Source organism: Barbus barbus (assembly GCF_936440315.1).
Source record: "Barbus barbus genome assembly, chromosome: 46".
Lineage (NCBI taxonomy): Eukaryota > Metazoa > Chordata > Actinopteri > Cypriniformes > Cyprinidae > Barbus > Barbus barbus.
The window spans coordinates 2,191,963-2,208,652 of record NC_136724.1 but is presented as its reverse complement, the minus strand read 5'-3'; the positions used below and the strand labels follow the sequence as shown (position 1 = coordinate 2,208,652).

General features: G+C 35.4%; 1 protein-coding gene across 2 annotated transcripts in view; it reads left to right on the top strand.

Moving 5' to 3' along the window:
- pard3aa (par-3 family cell polarity regulator alpha, a) overlaps positions 1-16,690 on the top strand; it is a 445,004-nt gene that overhangs the window by 284,894 nt on the left and 143,420 nt on the right. Inside the window, exons 17-18 of one of the 2 annotated variants that reach the window (XM_079409544.1) lie at positions 741-785; positions 11,244-11,483. In XM_079409544.1, coding sequence (XP_079265670.1) covers positions 741-785; positions 11,244-11,483 — 285 coding nt within the window. The remainder of the gene's footprint in view (positions 1-740; positions 786-11,243; positions 11,484-16,690) is intronic. The other variant, XM_079409545.1, reaches the window with a different exon arrangement.

The following is a 16,690-nucleotide window of genomic DNA, read 5'->3' as shown; positions in this document are numbered from 1 at the left end:
AGATAGATAGATAGATAGACAGATTGATTGGTAGACAGATTGATAAATAGCTGCCTTTAACAGAATATGAGAAAGTCTGAGAAATTTGCTTATTTCTTCCCCAGTTTTAAATAAATAAATGAAATGCGTTTAGAGCAGGACATTACTGTCCGTTTCAAACGAGCACCATTTAAAGCCCTCTCCTCTCTGCTCATTAGAAGCACTTTTCAATTCAATTCAATTCCTGTGCTTTGTTCTGATGAGTCATTTTCTTCAAATGCCATTTCTGCCTTCAGGTTGAGTATATATTTTTGCTCCTCTCAGGCTTTTAGAGGAAGACAATCTCCAGTAACAGTCTAAAGACAGATTTGAGAGCCAAACATGGAGGAAATTACAGAAAATAAAAAAACAGACTTCATAGTTTCTACCCTGTGTGTGATAAGACCGAGAGGGACAAAAAGGAATAGCTGACACCTGGTAGATGGAGCTAAAACCTCTTAACACATATATCTGCCCAATGCTTTTGAATGTTATGGCATGATAATTCATTCAGTTCTGTCCTTCTCTCTCAGCATCTCATGGGTTTTCCCACTTTGACCATCTGTCTGTGTCTCACGTCTCGTCTCCCTTTCACAGAGTGATTTGCATGCCTCTCGGTTTGGCCTTTGGAAATGTCAAGTAACATCTGTAATGGAATGAGTTGCATGGGTCTGGGAATGTCTTGAATTAACCAGTCATAATTGTTTATGCCTCCCTAACAGTAGCCGGCGAGTTTAACCTCACTCCCTGCACAGAGTGGACAGAAGGTAAGGGACACTAACCTCATACACGCTCCGGATCTCTGTGTGTCTGGGCACGCTGATGTTTTGGTGGACTTCTAATGGTGTTTGAAAAGATCACTTTTTCAGATAAATCTCTAGAGCTGTTTCAAAACCTAGTAAAGCAGTCAGCAGCTGCATTATGTTGCCGCCATATTTACTACACTTTGTTTAAAATCTAAAGCATTGTGTGTATCCTTTCATGCAAGAAATATTCCCAGAATGCACTGGGAGTATAGTGAAAAAAAAAACAGTTGACTATAATAGATCCTTAATAGTTGACTATTCTCAATATAAAGCCCTACTTTTCCCAGTGTTTATGTGCTGTTAAATATTTAAGTGCTATTATGATATTATAAATATATATGATCCTCCTTTATTACAAATACCATGGTTAAACTGTAGTTGGTTAAGTTATGGGGTATTTCAATCAATTCATTATATACTGAATAGTATAGAAAACGTTGTTAATTTTGATTGATGTAATTAAAAATTGCCAATTTTACCCAATATTTAATTGATTTTAGATAAGCAACATGCTAATGTAAAATCAGTTGAGAAACAGACTAGCGTTGTTTCATGTATACTGAATAGTATATGGGTAGTCCTATGGTGTGACAGCAAAAATGTAAAAAAAAACCCTTAACATTGAAGATAAACCTCTCTCATGCTATTTGTGACTCTAAGAATGAAAATACATTTTTCTCGTGTTATTTAAGTTTTGTTTTTTTGTTTTTCTACATTTTTGCTGTCACACCATACACAGTTCAATTTTTATTTGTCAACTACCCACAGATAGCATTGCTTTAAGAATTGATCTAATAAAAAAATAGTCACTTTTACCGAGTATGTATTTGTTTTTAGCTTAGCAACATGCTAACATCAAACTCTTTTAGAATGAGTAGTGATTTTGAAGATGAGATTCCATTATTATTAAGATACTCCCTATGTAGGCAGTAGACAGCAAGGCGACTCGCTAGGTTTTGGAACAGAGCCGCAGTATTCTTAGAAGGACAAATGAATGACACGAGACCACCGGTGATGGTGGAAATGAGTCCAGCAACAAGTTTAATCTGCGCTTGGAAAACCCCTTCCAAACGCCCCCCCCCCCCCCCCCCCCCCCCCCCTTGACTTCATGACTCTCCTATCTGCTGTTAACTGTTAGTAATCAATCTAACTAAACTACTGTGTGCGTTGTGCTCGTTAAGGAAGTCATTTGAAGTAATTGCCATCAAATCAGAGAGGGTGTTGCTTTTTTTTTTTCCATTGAAATGAAATGCCATGGTGTTAAATAGACGTTTTGGCAACAACTTTTTTGGAAAGCGAAGTGCGCTGCCAGTTCTTGAGGGACTTTGATGGAACAAAACATTAATTATGCCGAGGGCTGTTGGAGTGGGGAAAGAAACAAAGGTGTATATGTATGTACGCATGCGTGTATGTGTGTGTGTGTGTGTGAGGAGAGATTGCTGAAATTGTGTTTTCTTCAAAGTCAGACGGGCTGCTTTGGCTTACTGCAATTAATCCATCAATGTCAGGCGTCTGGAGCAGAGAGTTTCAGTTACAGCGCAGGGAGCACATAGTCATGCTGGGAGATGTATGGAGGTTCAGAGGCATGTTATGTCCAAAATTCATTCTGTCAGAAAAGTCTAAGCTTTTCTGTGTTAAAGTCAACATGGAGTACTATTCACAACCCTTTTTATTTCCATTAAATGAGATATCCTTGAAAGAAAATGCAATGTATTGAGGATTTGCATGTTAAATATATGCACGTTTAAATAGGATCTACATATTAGTCATGGCTGGACATCTTCCTTTACTCAAACACTTCTTACTTATATTGTCTACTTGCTTTCACTGTTTCTACAGTTCGCAACCTATTTTTCTAGTAAAAGTGTGCTTAAGCATCTTCCATTGGGGCAGAGTGTTTTTAGCTGTCAGTCATAACTTATTATTAAACAGTGTAAAATGATAGTGTGTTTGTTTGTGTTGTTTTAGTTTCACTGAGATGCTATTATATAGTTTTCATTAATATTTTGCTAATACATTACAATAAGGTTCCATTGGTTAATGCTGGTTAATGCATTAATTAATTTTAACTAACAATGAGCAGTGCATTTGTTACAGTACATATTAATGTTTGTTAATAAAAATACAACTGTTACTTAATTCATCTTGGCTCTAATAAATAATATTATCAGATACAGCTTTTGATTTTAGTAATGTATTAGTAAATGTTGAAATTAATATTTGCTTAGATTGATAAATTAATTAGATGTGTTTTTCCCCATTGATAATTAATGTTAACAAACAGAATCTTTTTGTAAAGTGTTACCATTATTTTGAATTAGTTTTGGTTACACTTTATTTTAATGTGTCCTTGTTACAGTGTAATTATGCATTTAAATACCGAGTAATATTAATTGACTATACATGTACTTACTACTGTATAGGGTTAGGGTTAGGGTTACTTGCATGTAATTATGCATAATTAATTGTAGTTATAATAGTAAGTACATATAATGTGTAACGGACACCTTAAAATAAAGTGTTACCTTAGCTTTTATATTTATATTTTCTGTTTTCTTTTAGTTGAAAACATTTGTAATGATTTCATTTATTTTATATATATATTAGTTTTGGTTATTTTAGTAGATCAAGTTAAATTAAGGTAAAATAAGAAATGTTGTCTTGGAAACTACTTGAAATCAATCACTCAATATAAACAAATTAGTAAATTAATAAATATTTTATTTCAGTTAATGTTGTTGTTTTCACTCAGACTTACTGAGACAAGCAAGCTCAGTTGTCTTAATAACAAAGAAAGAAGAAGATACTAAGTCAAAATATTATTATTCAAAATAATAGCACATTAATTAAATGAATTCACATTAAATAATCATAATATAAAATTAAATAAAAATATGAATAATAATGCCATGTATAATATGCGTCTGAAGGAACACATTAATGGTGTGGTGGCGATGAAGAGTGTACTTGAGGTTCAGTGTTAGGGCTGTTGGTGTTCATATGATAAAACTGTTATGAAACACCACCAGAAGCTGTTTTCTACCATGAAGGGCTGTAATGTGAGTCTGTGATTGAGCGGTTGATATTTTTGCGCTGTGAAACTACAGTGCTCACCTTTCCTTTTATTACCAGAGCTCCAGCCTGAGCTCAGGCTTCTCATCACCTAATAAACCTCAAACACGGAGAGCGGCTAACATAAAGTCACAACATCCAAGACATCTTTGCTTACAACCTTCAAAGTGGCAGTGAGTGATGTCAGACTCTGACTGAGCAGAAATGTGGAAGTGACTCAGCAGATTCTGAGCATCACTGATATCATTACGCTGATGAGACAGATGAAAGTGTCTTGACTGATTGGCTCGCGGCTTTAGAGGTTAATTATGACAGATGTAGAGGAGCGAGGGACAACCTGGACAGGCGGGAATGGAGGGGGATCTAACCCCGAGACTCCTGCAGTCTTCCTGGACACAGCAGAACGAAACCTCCTTGGCCGCCGCGGAGCTATTTTTAACCTAATAACCCTTTTAAGTTGATGCATAAAATTACAAATGGCTGAATAAATTACATGCAATGGATGGCGCTTTCATACGCAAACGCTGGCTTGTGTTTCTTCAAGTATCACTCATGAAGATATCTTAACAATAGCACGGTCACAGCATCGTCCACCGCTGGAACACTGCTTTCATTTAGCTGTGTTCATTACTGCTCAAGTGCTCGAGGTGCCTTTGAGGGTTCAATAATTAAAGGCACTTTATGATATAGCTGTATCTTCACAGTTGTTATGTCTCGCTGCATCCACTTAAAGTACCATGGTATAATGATTTTTATTTATTTTAGTATACTATAGCGATACCAAGGTAATATTTGTTAAGTAAGTGTGTTATACACATCTTTTTTTACATTTTAGGATCAGTATAATCTCTTCTGCTCACCAAGACTGTTTATTTGATTAAAATACAATCAAAACTGTACTATTTGATCAATATTATTTAAAACAATGGTCTTATGTGAATATATTGTAAAAATGTAATGTATTCCTGAAGCTGAGTTTTCAGCATCATAGAAATATAGAGTAAAATAAAAAGTTCAGCTTATTTAAAATGTTTGTAATTATTTAATCGGTTCAATGCATGCTGGGGGGGGGGGGGGGGGGTCTTATTCCATGTATTTTTGTAATGTGCCATCTTATAATTTAAGAAAAGTCAATTATATATCTATATATATATTAGTACTGTCAAACGATTAATTGCATCCAAAATAAAACATTTTGTTTACATAATGTGTGTGTGCTGTTAAGAAAAATATGTTATGTTTATATATTAAATATATTTATTTTTAATATAAAATATAAGAATATAACTATAGAAATATGCATGTAAATATTTCCAAAATATATGCTGTATGTGTTTATATGCTGATATATAAAATATATGCTGAGTGTATTTATATATACATAATAAATATACACAGTATACACACATATATTATGTAAACAAAAACGTTTATTTTGGATGTGATTAATCGTTTGACAGCACTAATATTTATGTGTTTTTTGTGCTGTACATGATACTGAAACTCACTTACCATGGTATTTGCATGGTACTCGCAAAAATACCAGTACCATGGTGCTTTATGAATGCTATATGAATATGAAAGTCATTCAGTACCATGATATGTATTACCATCTAGACTCCACTATTACTGCACTTTTTCTCACCTAGATGAAAAATAGTAGATAAAAAATGCAGTGAGATCATGAAAATAACACTAGTGTATGTGACGTGATAAGAATCACAGCCGTTTGATCCGGTGAGGGTTGCACGTCAAAATCCTTCTTGGTGATAAAAAAGAAACAAAACACAATTATGAGCCGTGCCGTGTTTTGCTCAGAGGAGATTCAGTGCTGTGCGGTTTGATTGTTCCAGGACTGAGAGCGATGCTGATGTCATTTGTGTGAGTTTTATCTGCTGGATCCGGCAGTGTTTGCCGTGCACCAGTCCTGCTCTTCACTGTAGCAGATTTGTGTGTAAAGCTCTGAAAGCCTCGTGTTCACATGCTATGAGGAGCTTGCTGATTAAAGAGCTTCTCCAGCATATGGGACAAGATATTAGTTCACATGCGTGCCAGACGTATTGGATTCTTTCCTTTTTCATTTCTGTTAATAACAAACAGAGACAGACACAGATACAGCGTGCCTCATCAGAGAGGAGAGCTGAAGTGGGATGAGATGGTCTGCATTAGTACACAGGTGGACATGAGAACTGGTGTCTGAGGCCTTTATTAATAAGGTTTAGTCTGAAATACATATTTTGTCATTCTGCATGACTGACTGACTACTGTGGAGCAGAAAAGGTGATTTTCTTTCTAAAAAAATACAATTTCAGTCTGTTCCTCACACAAAACTTGGATAGACTTGCTTCAGCAAAATCAGGAGCACTGTGCAAAGTCCCATAGATCGTTTTATTGTGCTTTTTGTCATTTATTTCCGCTTAGTTATTTTTACATAAAAATCATACTTGTATTATACTTTTACTAATATTAATTTAATATATTAAGTTATTTTACCTTTTTATGGTACTTTTTGAGTATTTTGGGGTATTTTTTGAGCTTGATACCCCTGTCCTCATTTATTTTAATTAATAATTTTATAATAATATGACAATTGTATTATACTTTTACTAATGATATTTTTCTTTTAGGTTATTTTAATTATTCGTATGGTACATTTATGGTGCTTTTTTAAATCATTTTTGGAGCTTGACAGCCCCAGTCCTCATTCGTTTTCACTTTATTTTTATGCTATTTTGCATTTACGTTATCATTTTACAAGCATTATTTTTATATTGTTATTTTACGTGTTCTTATGGTACTTGCATGCTGTTTTTTTCCCATCATATTTGGAGCTTCATAGCCCTAGTGCTTGTTCAATTTCACTGTTAATTTATATTTTTTTTACATTAAATTATAAAAAAAAAAATCTTAGTGTTTTTTTTGTTTGTTTTTTGAAGCCCCGGTGCTAATTCATTTTCAACACTGTTTATTTTTATATAATTATGATACTTGCATAGATACTTGTGTTACGCTATATATTATTGTTATTTTAAGGTTTTTTATTATTTTTGGAGTTGACAGACCCCAAATTTATATAAATCTTAGTTGTTTTTATATTACTATTATATTGTTTATATTACTATTATATGTTTTTTGTAACTATTCATTGTTATTTATTTATTTATTTTGGAGCTTAACAAATCCCAACCTTAATTATTGTCATTATGTTTGTGTTCCACAAAGGAAACACTGTCACATGGATTCGGAACGACAAATTATAGCAGAATTGTCAGTTTTGAATGAACTTTTTGAAATCTCACACCGACAGACACAGTTTCAGTTTGCTGAGTCTTAAATGTCCCTCAAAAAGTCATTCATGTGTCCGTCTGTGTTTGGGGTGACTTACTGTTCCTGAAAATGAAAGATTTCATGAATATCGAGAAAGCAAGTCTCTGGCCAGCTCAGTATGGTTCAGTTTTTTGTTCTGGATGAGGTCAGTCACCGGTTTGGCACTGGTTAGGTTAATCAGTAGCTTCTGCAGCGCTGGTTTGTTTGGTTAAAGGATCAGGAGGGTTATAAAGCATCCCTGGCTTCAGAAGCTGCTAACAGCTGTGAACGAATGCTAACAGTGTCGGCTCTGGTTTGGTTTACTACCTCAAATCACCTGGAATCATTTCTAAGCGTTCAGTCCTCTTATACTGATGTTTAGAACAATGTTTAAAGCATTCGTCTTTCAGACGGAGGCAATGGATTTCTAATTGTTTTCTTATGATGTTGGAGGTTTATTTTGCTAAGCTAATGGCTGTTTTGCTTCACGTCTCTCCTGCTGAAGATGGGCTGTGAGCTCCGCGGCCGGCAGAAACGCTCCATTTAGCGTCTGAAAGCAGTCAGAAATCTCAGCGTGCTGTAGATGGAGGGAAGATGTTTTTAGGAGAAAGACCAAAGCATCGGGTCCAGCTCAACGCATCATCTGAGAGGAGGAACGAGAATGAGAGAGACTGAAAGACAGCTATGTTTACACAGAGTGCCACCATATGTGACGTTCACGTATATATAGAAAACCAGTTTTTAAGGTCTACTGAAATGGCAAACATCAATTCCAGGAAGTTCTCGAGATCCTAAATGTGCCTGAACCTGCGTCACTGATTGCAGCTCTGTTTGCATCTGTAATCTCTATATGAGTTAGTGATGTGAGGCTATTTTTGTGTACTTTAACTGATCAGTTTAATTTAATAAGTTTAAAGTTAAAAAGTATCAAAAAGTAAATAAATAAAATTAAAAACAATTCAAATAAATAAAAAAAAGATATATACTCTCTCTATATATATATATGCTCTATATGTAATTAATTCATGCAATGACTTGAATGCACATCTTCTACCATGAGCATATTTTTCTTTTCAGAGTTTGTTTATTTTTATAATTTTAGGGTGATAAAATTGTCCTAATATCATAAAATAATAATAATAATAATAAAACATATAAATAAATATATTTTTATATGAAAAAATATGTAAAGATATTTTGCCAAGTCCAAGTCATGCGGTATGACCAGCATGCAAAAAATTAGTTGAGTAATTCTCTAAAATTATCTTTATGACATGACAAGTTTAGCTAAAATGTCATCTGGTGAAATAAATAAATAAATGTTACACACACCTTATATATTTCAAATATAAATTATGTTATTATTTATATCATATTATATTATGTAAAAAATGCGTACACCCACGTTTTATTTTTATTTATTTTTTTATGTTATGATTATTCCACATAAAATTTTTAGAAGCATTAAATCATTATAATTTTTTTAATGTTTTTCAAAACCATATGAAACCAACATGAATTCATGTTTTTTAATAATAATAATAATGTATTTTTAATAATATTAATAAAACAAACATTTTTTTTTCTTAATGAGCACTCTTATATTTCATTGACCCATATTTTCAAACCAATCCTCACTGCTGACCCTGGGTTCGGGGTCGCTGCTCTTGAGGCCCTTAAACAGGCGTTCACTGACAGAATGAGCAGCCAGTGCCCGAGTCTCACCTCACTAGCCAAATCTAAACACAGAACAGCAGCCATTGGAAAAATAATTACAGCTGTCCAAGCGGGAGAACCGCTAAACGCTAGAGTTTGAGGGCTGTATTTTCAGCATCACAGCTGACACATTTTCCATCAATATCTGACGTGATGGTCTTCGAGCGAGAAACGACGCGTTTACGCTACACCAGCAAACAGAAACGGCAGCCTCGGCTACGCTCTCGAGAACTGTAGCGCTGCTGTTGGTTAACGTTTGTTTATATATCATTTGCATGCTAATTGTGTTAGAGCATGTGCTCGCCGACCCGTTGCGCTATACATTTCAGTGAGATGCACACAGCTGGACTCACATTAATGCATCATCTAGAGTTCATCTGAGAGATTTTATGTGCTGTGCAGCAGTATCATATATCACTGAAACTATTGTGTACGCCTGTGTGTAAAGCAGCAGTGCATGCTGGCATTTATCAAGGTTTATTGATAGAGGTACACAGACTATTTTATCCAATCATGCAGGTGGCTTAGATAATTTTTTGTACTTGGCAACTGTTTCAGAGTCTGTTCCAAATGGCTTGCACGGTTACACACACACACACACACACACACACACACACACACACTCAAAGCACGAATTCACACGTACATGGGATCCAAAATTAGCTTTGTACCGCATGAGTCAGCTGAACATGAATTGAGAATGTTTACTCGCCATAAATATTTAATTGTCAATATTTAGTATTTTAGTTAATATTATACTGGCCATGAAAGTGTATTTTTAAAATTACAGTTCAAAACTTTGGGGTCAGTAAGGTTCACTGCTTTTATTTTATTTTGGTTGTTTTATTTTGTTTTTCAAAGAAATGCTGTTTATTATACTTTTAATGAGCAATAAACAAACAAAACAACATTCAACATTGATAATAATCAGAAATGTTTGTTGATCAGTAAATCAGTATATTATAATAATTTCTGAAGATCATGTGACACTGAAGACTGGAGTAATGATGCTGGAAATACAGATTTGATCAATCACAGTTTAACATACATATATTACAATAGAAAACAGTTCATTCAAATTGTAATAATATTTCACAATATTGGTGATTTTACCACATTTTTGATCAAATAAATGCAGCCTTGGTGAGACTTCTTTCAAAAACATAAACAAAATATCTTAATTATTCCAAACTTGTGATGTGTGTGACATTTTTATTTTAGTTTTTATTTTATATTATTTTATTGTTTTTCTTGTATTTTTCTCAATCAGTGCAAGTGTTTGTGTAGCATCATAATAAGATGAGATAATTATATTGCATTACACAATAGGTTAAAGAATACATTGAATTTTAATTTACTCATTAAACATGTTTTAGTTACTTCTACACCAAATTTCCCTTTTAAATTAAGAGATTTAAAAAAGATACTTAATAAATGTTTAAATAAATACACAGAAAAAAAAATCTATTTCCATTTAAACCATGTTATGTTCCAAGGAAAGGAGACATTTTTTTTTCTCGCTCTCCAAAGCCACTTTTTACTCCCATGTGGTGTTCATTTTGTGCTCTGCACACACATACATGCAAATCCCTGACCCGGGCAGCCAAGCCCATTCGCTCCCATTGAGGCATTTCTAGAATTCCTCCTCTACAGGATTCCATAAGCAGGATTAATGTTGTCTCCGTACTGGTGCATGTTTGAAGTGTGGGCCTGCTGTGTCTTTGTGAGGAACCCTTAACGAGAAACAAGTGGATTAAATGCATGAAAAGGTCATTAAGCAGACGAGTTGAGGGAGTTTCGGCTAGGATCTGAACGGGCTGAGTCTCAAAGCATGTTTAGTCTACAAGCTTTTGCTCTTCCTCCCTCTTGTTCTCCACATCCTCTCCTCCACCTCCTCCCACGACCACACAGGGAAGATAATGGGCCTCATATTTGGGCCATCCATCAGTGCCTTAAACTACAGAAAGGAGTTATGCGCTCTTTCCCTCACCGTCTCGCACACACACACATACACATTGGGGAAAAAGAGGCAAAAATGACCTCGAGTTAAAAATGTGACGGATGCAAGACGGATAATCTGTCTGACACCTCACTTTGCATCCAGTGGAGCCATTTATATTCCATATTATTTTAGCACACTTTTTTCACCCTCCATCTGCAGATAAACGTAACCCCGATATGCACATTTGTCTTCAGCGAGGGATGTAAATTATAGAAGTGAATTTGGAGAGAAGGATTTATTGCGGAAAAAAGTGAGACAGCCTATTTTTTCTTCTCTTTCTGGCATGTTTTCTTTACTCTATCTCTCTCTTTCTCCACCCCAAGGCAACTCAACGCGAGATGTGGGACCGTCGTTGGGTTTGAAGAAGTCGAGTTCCTTGGAGAGCCTCCAGACAGCTGTTGCAGAGGCGACGCTCAACGGAGACTCGTTCCACAGGCCACGCCCCAAAATCATCAGGGGGCGGGGCTGCAATGAGAGCTTCCGGGCGGCCATCGACAAGTCTTACGACAAGCCAGGTGTGGCCATAGTCGACCCCGATGAAGATGACGAGGGGATGGAGACGTGTAAGTATTGGAGAAAAATCATGTAGATTTATATTGAAGGAGAGATTTGAATTATATCTAGAGACTAAGATATCATGAGTTTAAATATTTATGTATGTTGAAATGAGTATCAGGGATGGTTTACTATTTCCTTTGAAAATCCGAAGTGCAGTGGCTAATAATTGGCCACAACCCATTGTGTATTGGAAGCGGATTCGATTAGAACTACAAACACAAATAAAAGTGTTAAAAAACTACAAACATGGTGGATGTGTGAGGCCGACGGATAAGTAGAGAGATTTAGGGGGCGTTTACATGACACTATTTTCAACTTAAAACATCAAAAATGTTATGTGTTTTGGTCGTAAATTTACACGACAACAGCAAACTTTTGAAAACAGGTTTCAAAGTGGAAGTTTTTGAAAACGATGCCATTATCGTTTCCGTGTAATCTACAAAAACGTGAATTTGTGAAAACGGTGATATCATGCATATGACATGTTTGGTCTGTAGGTATGTGCGCAGGTGCGTAGTGTTTCTTTACAAAGTGACATCGCCATCTACTGGCCTGGCATGCATAATACAGCGATTTTAATCGTTTTCGCTGATCCGTGTGAACGGGGTTCGTTTTGACAATATTTACGTCTATACATGAAACGTTTAAAAAAATGCAAAGGAAAAACGTTTTTGTTTCAGTATCTAACCTAACTCCAACTCTAATCGAACACACCTGAAGCAACTAATTAAGGTCTTCAGGATCGCATGAAAATTAAAGGCAGGTGTGTTTGATTAGAGTTGGAGCTAAACTTTGCAGGACAGTCGATCGCCAGGAACAGGGTTAGGCCCCCCTGTTTTAAAAGGAAGTGTTGGGACTAATGATCATCAGGTGGAAACTCTCATTACATGTGCGTTTAAAAGACTAAAAATCCCTAATCAATACATCCAAACAAATAAACAAACTCCAAAAACTCTTTTTGTGGAAGTATTGAGAAAAAATGTACAGAGGAAGGCCTAGTGCCGGAATGTGTGATGATCAATTTGTGCTTTTTGTACAATACAAATCTAAAAACATTAAGTTTATGAGTGTGTGCAGATCCTGCTTTTTTCATTTGAAGTTTGTTACCGATCTACGCACCCTAAATATTGGTTGAGCGCAATGTTTTCACATTTTTTGGGGATTTGTTCTCCAATATGATAGGAAATTAAATGAAACTAAATATGGAGGATTTTAATTGTGACGATGATTGTCAGGTGTGTATTCTGCTACACACTCACATGTACTTTTTCTTCACAAAAAGAGTACATACTATTAGAACAGTGTAAGTAGGCGAACTGGGATGCAGTAATGCTCTTTACTTGGCCCAGTAAGAAACAGCAAAAAAAAATCACCCTAAATACTCTGGTAACACCATAGCAACCATTGGAAGCTGCATGGCAACATAATCTCAGTCTTGTTCGAGTGATTTCTGTGCGGCAACAAACGTGGTGCAAGCTGAGTTGTCTGATTTGTCAGATTCTTATGAACCTTTTTTCGTTCCTTTAATGAGTCAGTCAAAATAATTTATGATACATCTTCAATTTCACATTTGCATTACCAGACTCACAGTGAATCATTCAAGGTCCTCATTTTTTGTATTAATCTCGAAATGAATTAGGGGCCGGTTGCCACAGTTGTGCTAAAATTACAGCCTAGTTTTGATGTAAAGCAAGGTAAACATATGCATTAAAAACACACAGATTATGACTTAAAGCATTGTGTTACTTGTAGTCTAGCAAACAGCACATAAAATGCTGCAGAACATTATGGCGGTGAGTTTTGCATGAACAAAAAACACTTGTGTATGTGAACGCAACAGTCTAGTCTGATCATTATTTAGTCCGGCCTGTGCCTCGTCATCTGCTTTCTTAACCTCCTGTTTTCTTTTTATATTGAAAATGGCAACTCATGTAATCACAGCTATTACCATAATTGCGCAGGCACAGTAAAGGCGATCTGACACAATATCAATGCCAATTTCATCAGTTGTCTCGCACAATGACTGGCCCAGAATATTACGAGACGCCCGCCAATTGAGGTTGACTTTATAGACAGCGCTCAGTAGAGAAACAAGGCAGCGGGTCTCATGAGGACGTCTTGTGTTATTCTGGAGATTAGAATAGCAGAAGAGATCCTCCTGCTGTAAGTAGGTCAGGCCTTCCCTCAAAGACCCGAAAGGAAATAAACAGTCAATAAGCATGTGTATAACTTTCACTATTCATTTCGCCCATGACCAAATGAATTTCCAGACGTCCTCGCTGGGCATTTTTCTCTAATGGGACCTGGGTTTTAAATGGGTATTTCTCAGTGTTCGCGGACTCAGTGATTTACTAAATGCGTTTGGGTTCATTTTTATGGTTCATTGATTGCTTGCAGCAGTGATTTGTATTCTTTTCATATTTTAGATTGTTTAATTTATTAACCCATTTTAAAATATTTTATTGCAAAGGTTTCTTGCATAATAAGCAAGGATTCAAATTAAAATATGTACACAGTACTTGTCAAACGTTTGGAAGCATTATGGTTTTTAAAACAGTAATATTGTGAAATGTTATTACAATTTAAAATAACTATTTTCTATGTTAATAAATTGTCAAATTGATTTTTTTCCTGTGATCAAAGGTGAATTTTCAGCATCATTACTCCAGTCTTCAGTGTCACATGATCCTCCTTGCTGCTCAAGAAACATTTATGATTATTATCAATGCTGAAAACCATTTTTATGCAAAAACCATGATATGCTACCATTCAAATGTTTGTTCAAATGTTCTAAACATAGGCTTTGGTGAGCAGAAGAGACTTCATTAAAAACATTTAAAAATCATAATGTTTCCAAACTTTTGACAAGTACTGCATTTTTTAACTGGAAGTGATAAAACATATAGTTTCACACGGTTTGCGATCTGAGGTCAGTAATACAGTGTTAGTCCCTAGTGCTGTTTTTTTTTCCGAATGAGTCTGTCCGACAGTCTATACTGTCTATTTAATAACACCTGCCGGGGGAAAAATCACGCCATCCCTTTGTTCTCCATTAAAAGATTCCATTAAAAGCAAGCAGAATTTTTTTCAAAAGAGTCAAATTATTTCCCTCAATCGCTTTGTTCTTGTAAGCTATGTCCACATTGGGCTAAATACTGTCTTATCTCTTCGGCGGAGCAATAGAGGGCAAATGCGTGAGATTCAGCGGTAGAAGCATATTGCATTTCTCGTCTTCCAATATTCAAATAACTCTGTTTTTCAATTTAGATAAGAGGAACCTGCCTGTGCCTGTCACTGAGGTTAATAGTCAAAAGTTGACAGATAAGGGCAGGCTTTTTCTTTCCACACAGACACTTTTATTTACATAAAATGTGAATTTGGCATCACCCGAGGAAAAATGTGTCACTGGGAGATATCCAGCTGTGGAAAATGAGTTGGGCTGTGTTTCGTTGTGTTTTATGTTTTTAAATATCAGACTTAAATGCACTCGGCTCTTTTTCCCACCGGGTTTTTAGCCAGAGTGCCAATTTCAAGACTCCATTAGAAGTGATCGGCGTTCTAAAGCAGAAATGAATACCGTGGCACGTCAAAAGGAGACGACTAATGATGCCTTTTGATTGCGATGTCAAAACATTTACCACTCAGTCCTGTGTAGCTGAAATTTCCCGTTAATTACCGTAATTCATTTCTTTTTACATTTCAGTCAACAATTAGTAGAACTGTAACTTACTGTGATAACCCTTTTTATGAAAAGGCCATTGATCTGTGAAATCACTGCTGTATTTACTGCAACTCTATAGGCATGAATCTGCTTTTTCAAGTTAATAGGGATGTTTATAAATGAGAAGCATTCTTCCCTGTGTTATTGGTTGCACTTTATTTCAATAGTCCACTTTAGACATTCTACTAACTATGGACCTGTTTTCACCTGCTATTAAGATGTGTTTTTGGTCGATCCCACAAAGAAATCAGGAAAGTGGTTGAAAGACAAATTAAAACAGCAGGTGCAAATAGGAATGTGTCTCTCTCGTCCACATGTGATAATAAATGAAATAATTTTGCAACTACTTGTCAACTAACTCTCATTAATTTGCAGCTACATGTAAACTAATTCTCATTAAAGTATTAGTAGACTCTTAGGTTAGGGTTAGTGGAATAAGTCGGTATAAAACACTGGGTTAAAAACAACCCAATCTGGGTTGGGTTACAGTAAACAACTCTGAGGACATATTTTAACATCCAAAGTATTTATATTTTGTATCTTTATGAATAAAATAGTTTATTTCATGCAAAGCATCAGACTTTTCCATCACGCAGAAAGACCGACACGACATTCGTTTAGGTGATTCACACCGCGCACCTGTATGTTGCGCTGCATAAAATTGACAAACAATATACAGCACAGTAACAATTTGATGGATAAAATAAAATTGTACACAAAACTGTATTTTTCTGAAGAAATGCATCAATTCGATGACACTTAAAATGTTCTCTCCTGAAGAGGATGCAAAATATCCGTGATAAATAACTCACAACCCAAAAACAACCCAAACATTATAAAAAAATAACCCCCCCAAAAAAAAGATCCAAAAGGCTCAACCCAGCATTTGGGTTAAAAAAAATAACCCAGGATTTTATAGTGTATACATAGTTGCAAGTTACTTATAGTCAGTAAAATGTGTTGGCGGACCAACAAAATAAAGTGTTGGCAGATATTAAGCAGACAGTTTACTAATGCTCTAATGGTAATGACTGCTAGTTGAAATGTAGCCAACTTCCACCTGCTTGGAAGTTTGTATTTACGAGTTGACAATTCATTATTTCAATGTCAGGTGTGTTTATATCACTCTGGTCGGCGAAAGTTATGGATGCACCCTTTCTTCAAAAAAAATCTTAATCGTAATATTTTTAAACTCTATATTTCAGTTAATGAAAGTTCATAATTGTACAATATTTTCTTCTTTTTTTTTTCCTCGATGCAACAATATAGTTGTATTGTAAATGACAAAAAATAATGCTTTTAATAATTTCATCCATTGCATCCGACATGTTTTCTTACCGACGCTCCGCCAACTCTGGGCTTAACGAAAGTTATTTCCAAGATGACTTGAGTTATTTCTAGTCAGTAGAATGTCTAAAGTTACCTATTATTTTTCTTTGGGTCTCCTGAGATTCAATCATTCTGAAGGCAAGAATTAAATATTTGAACATT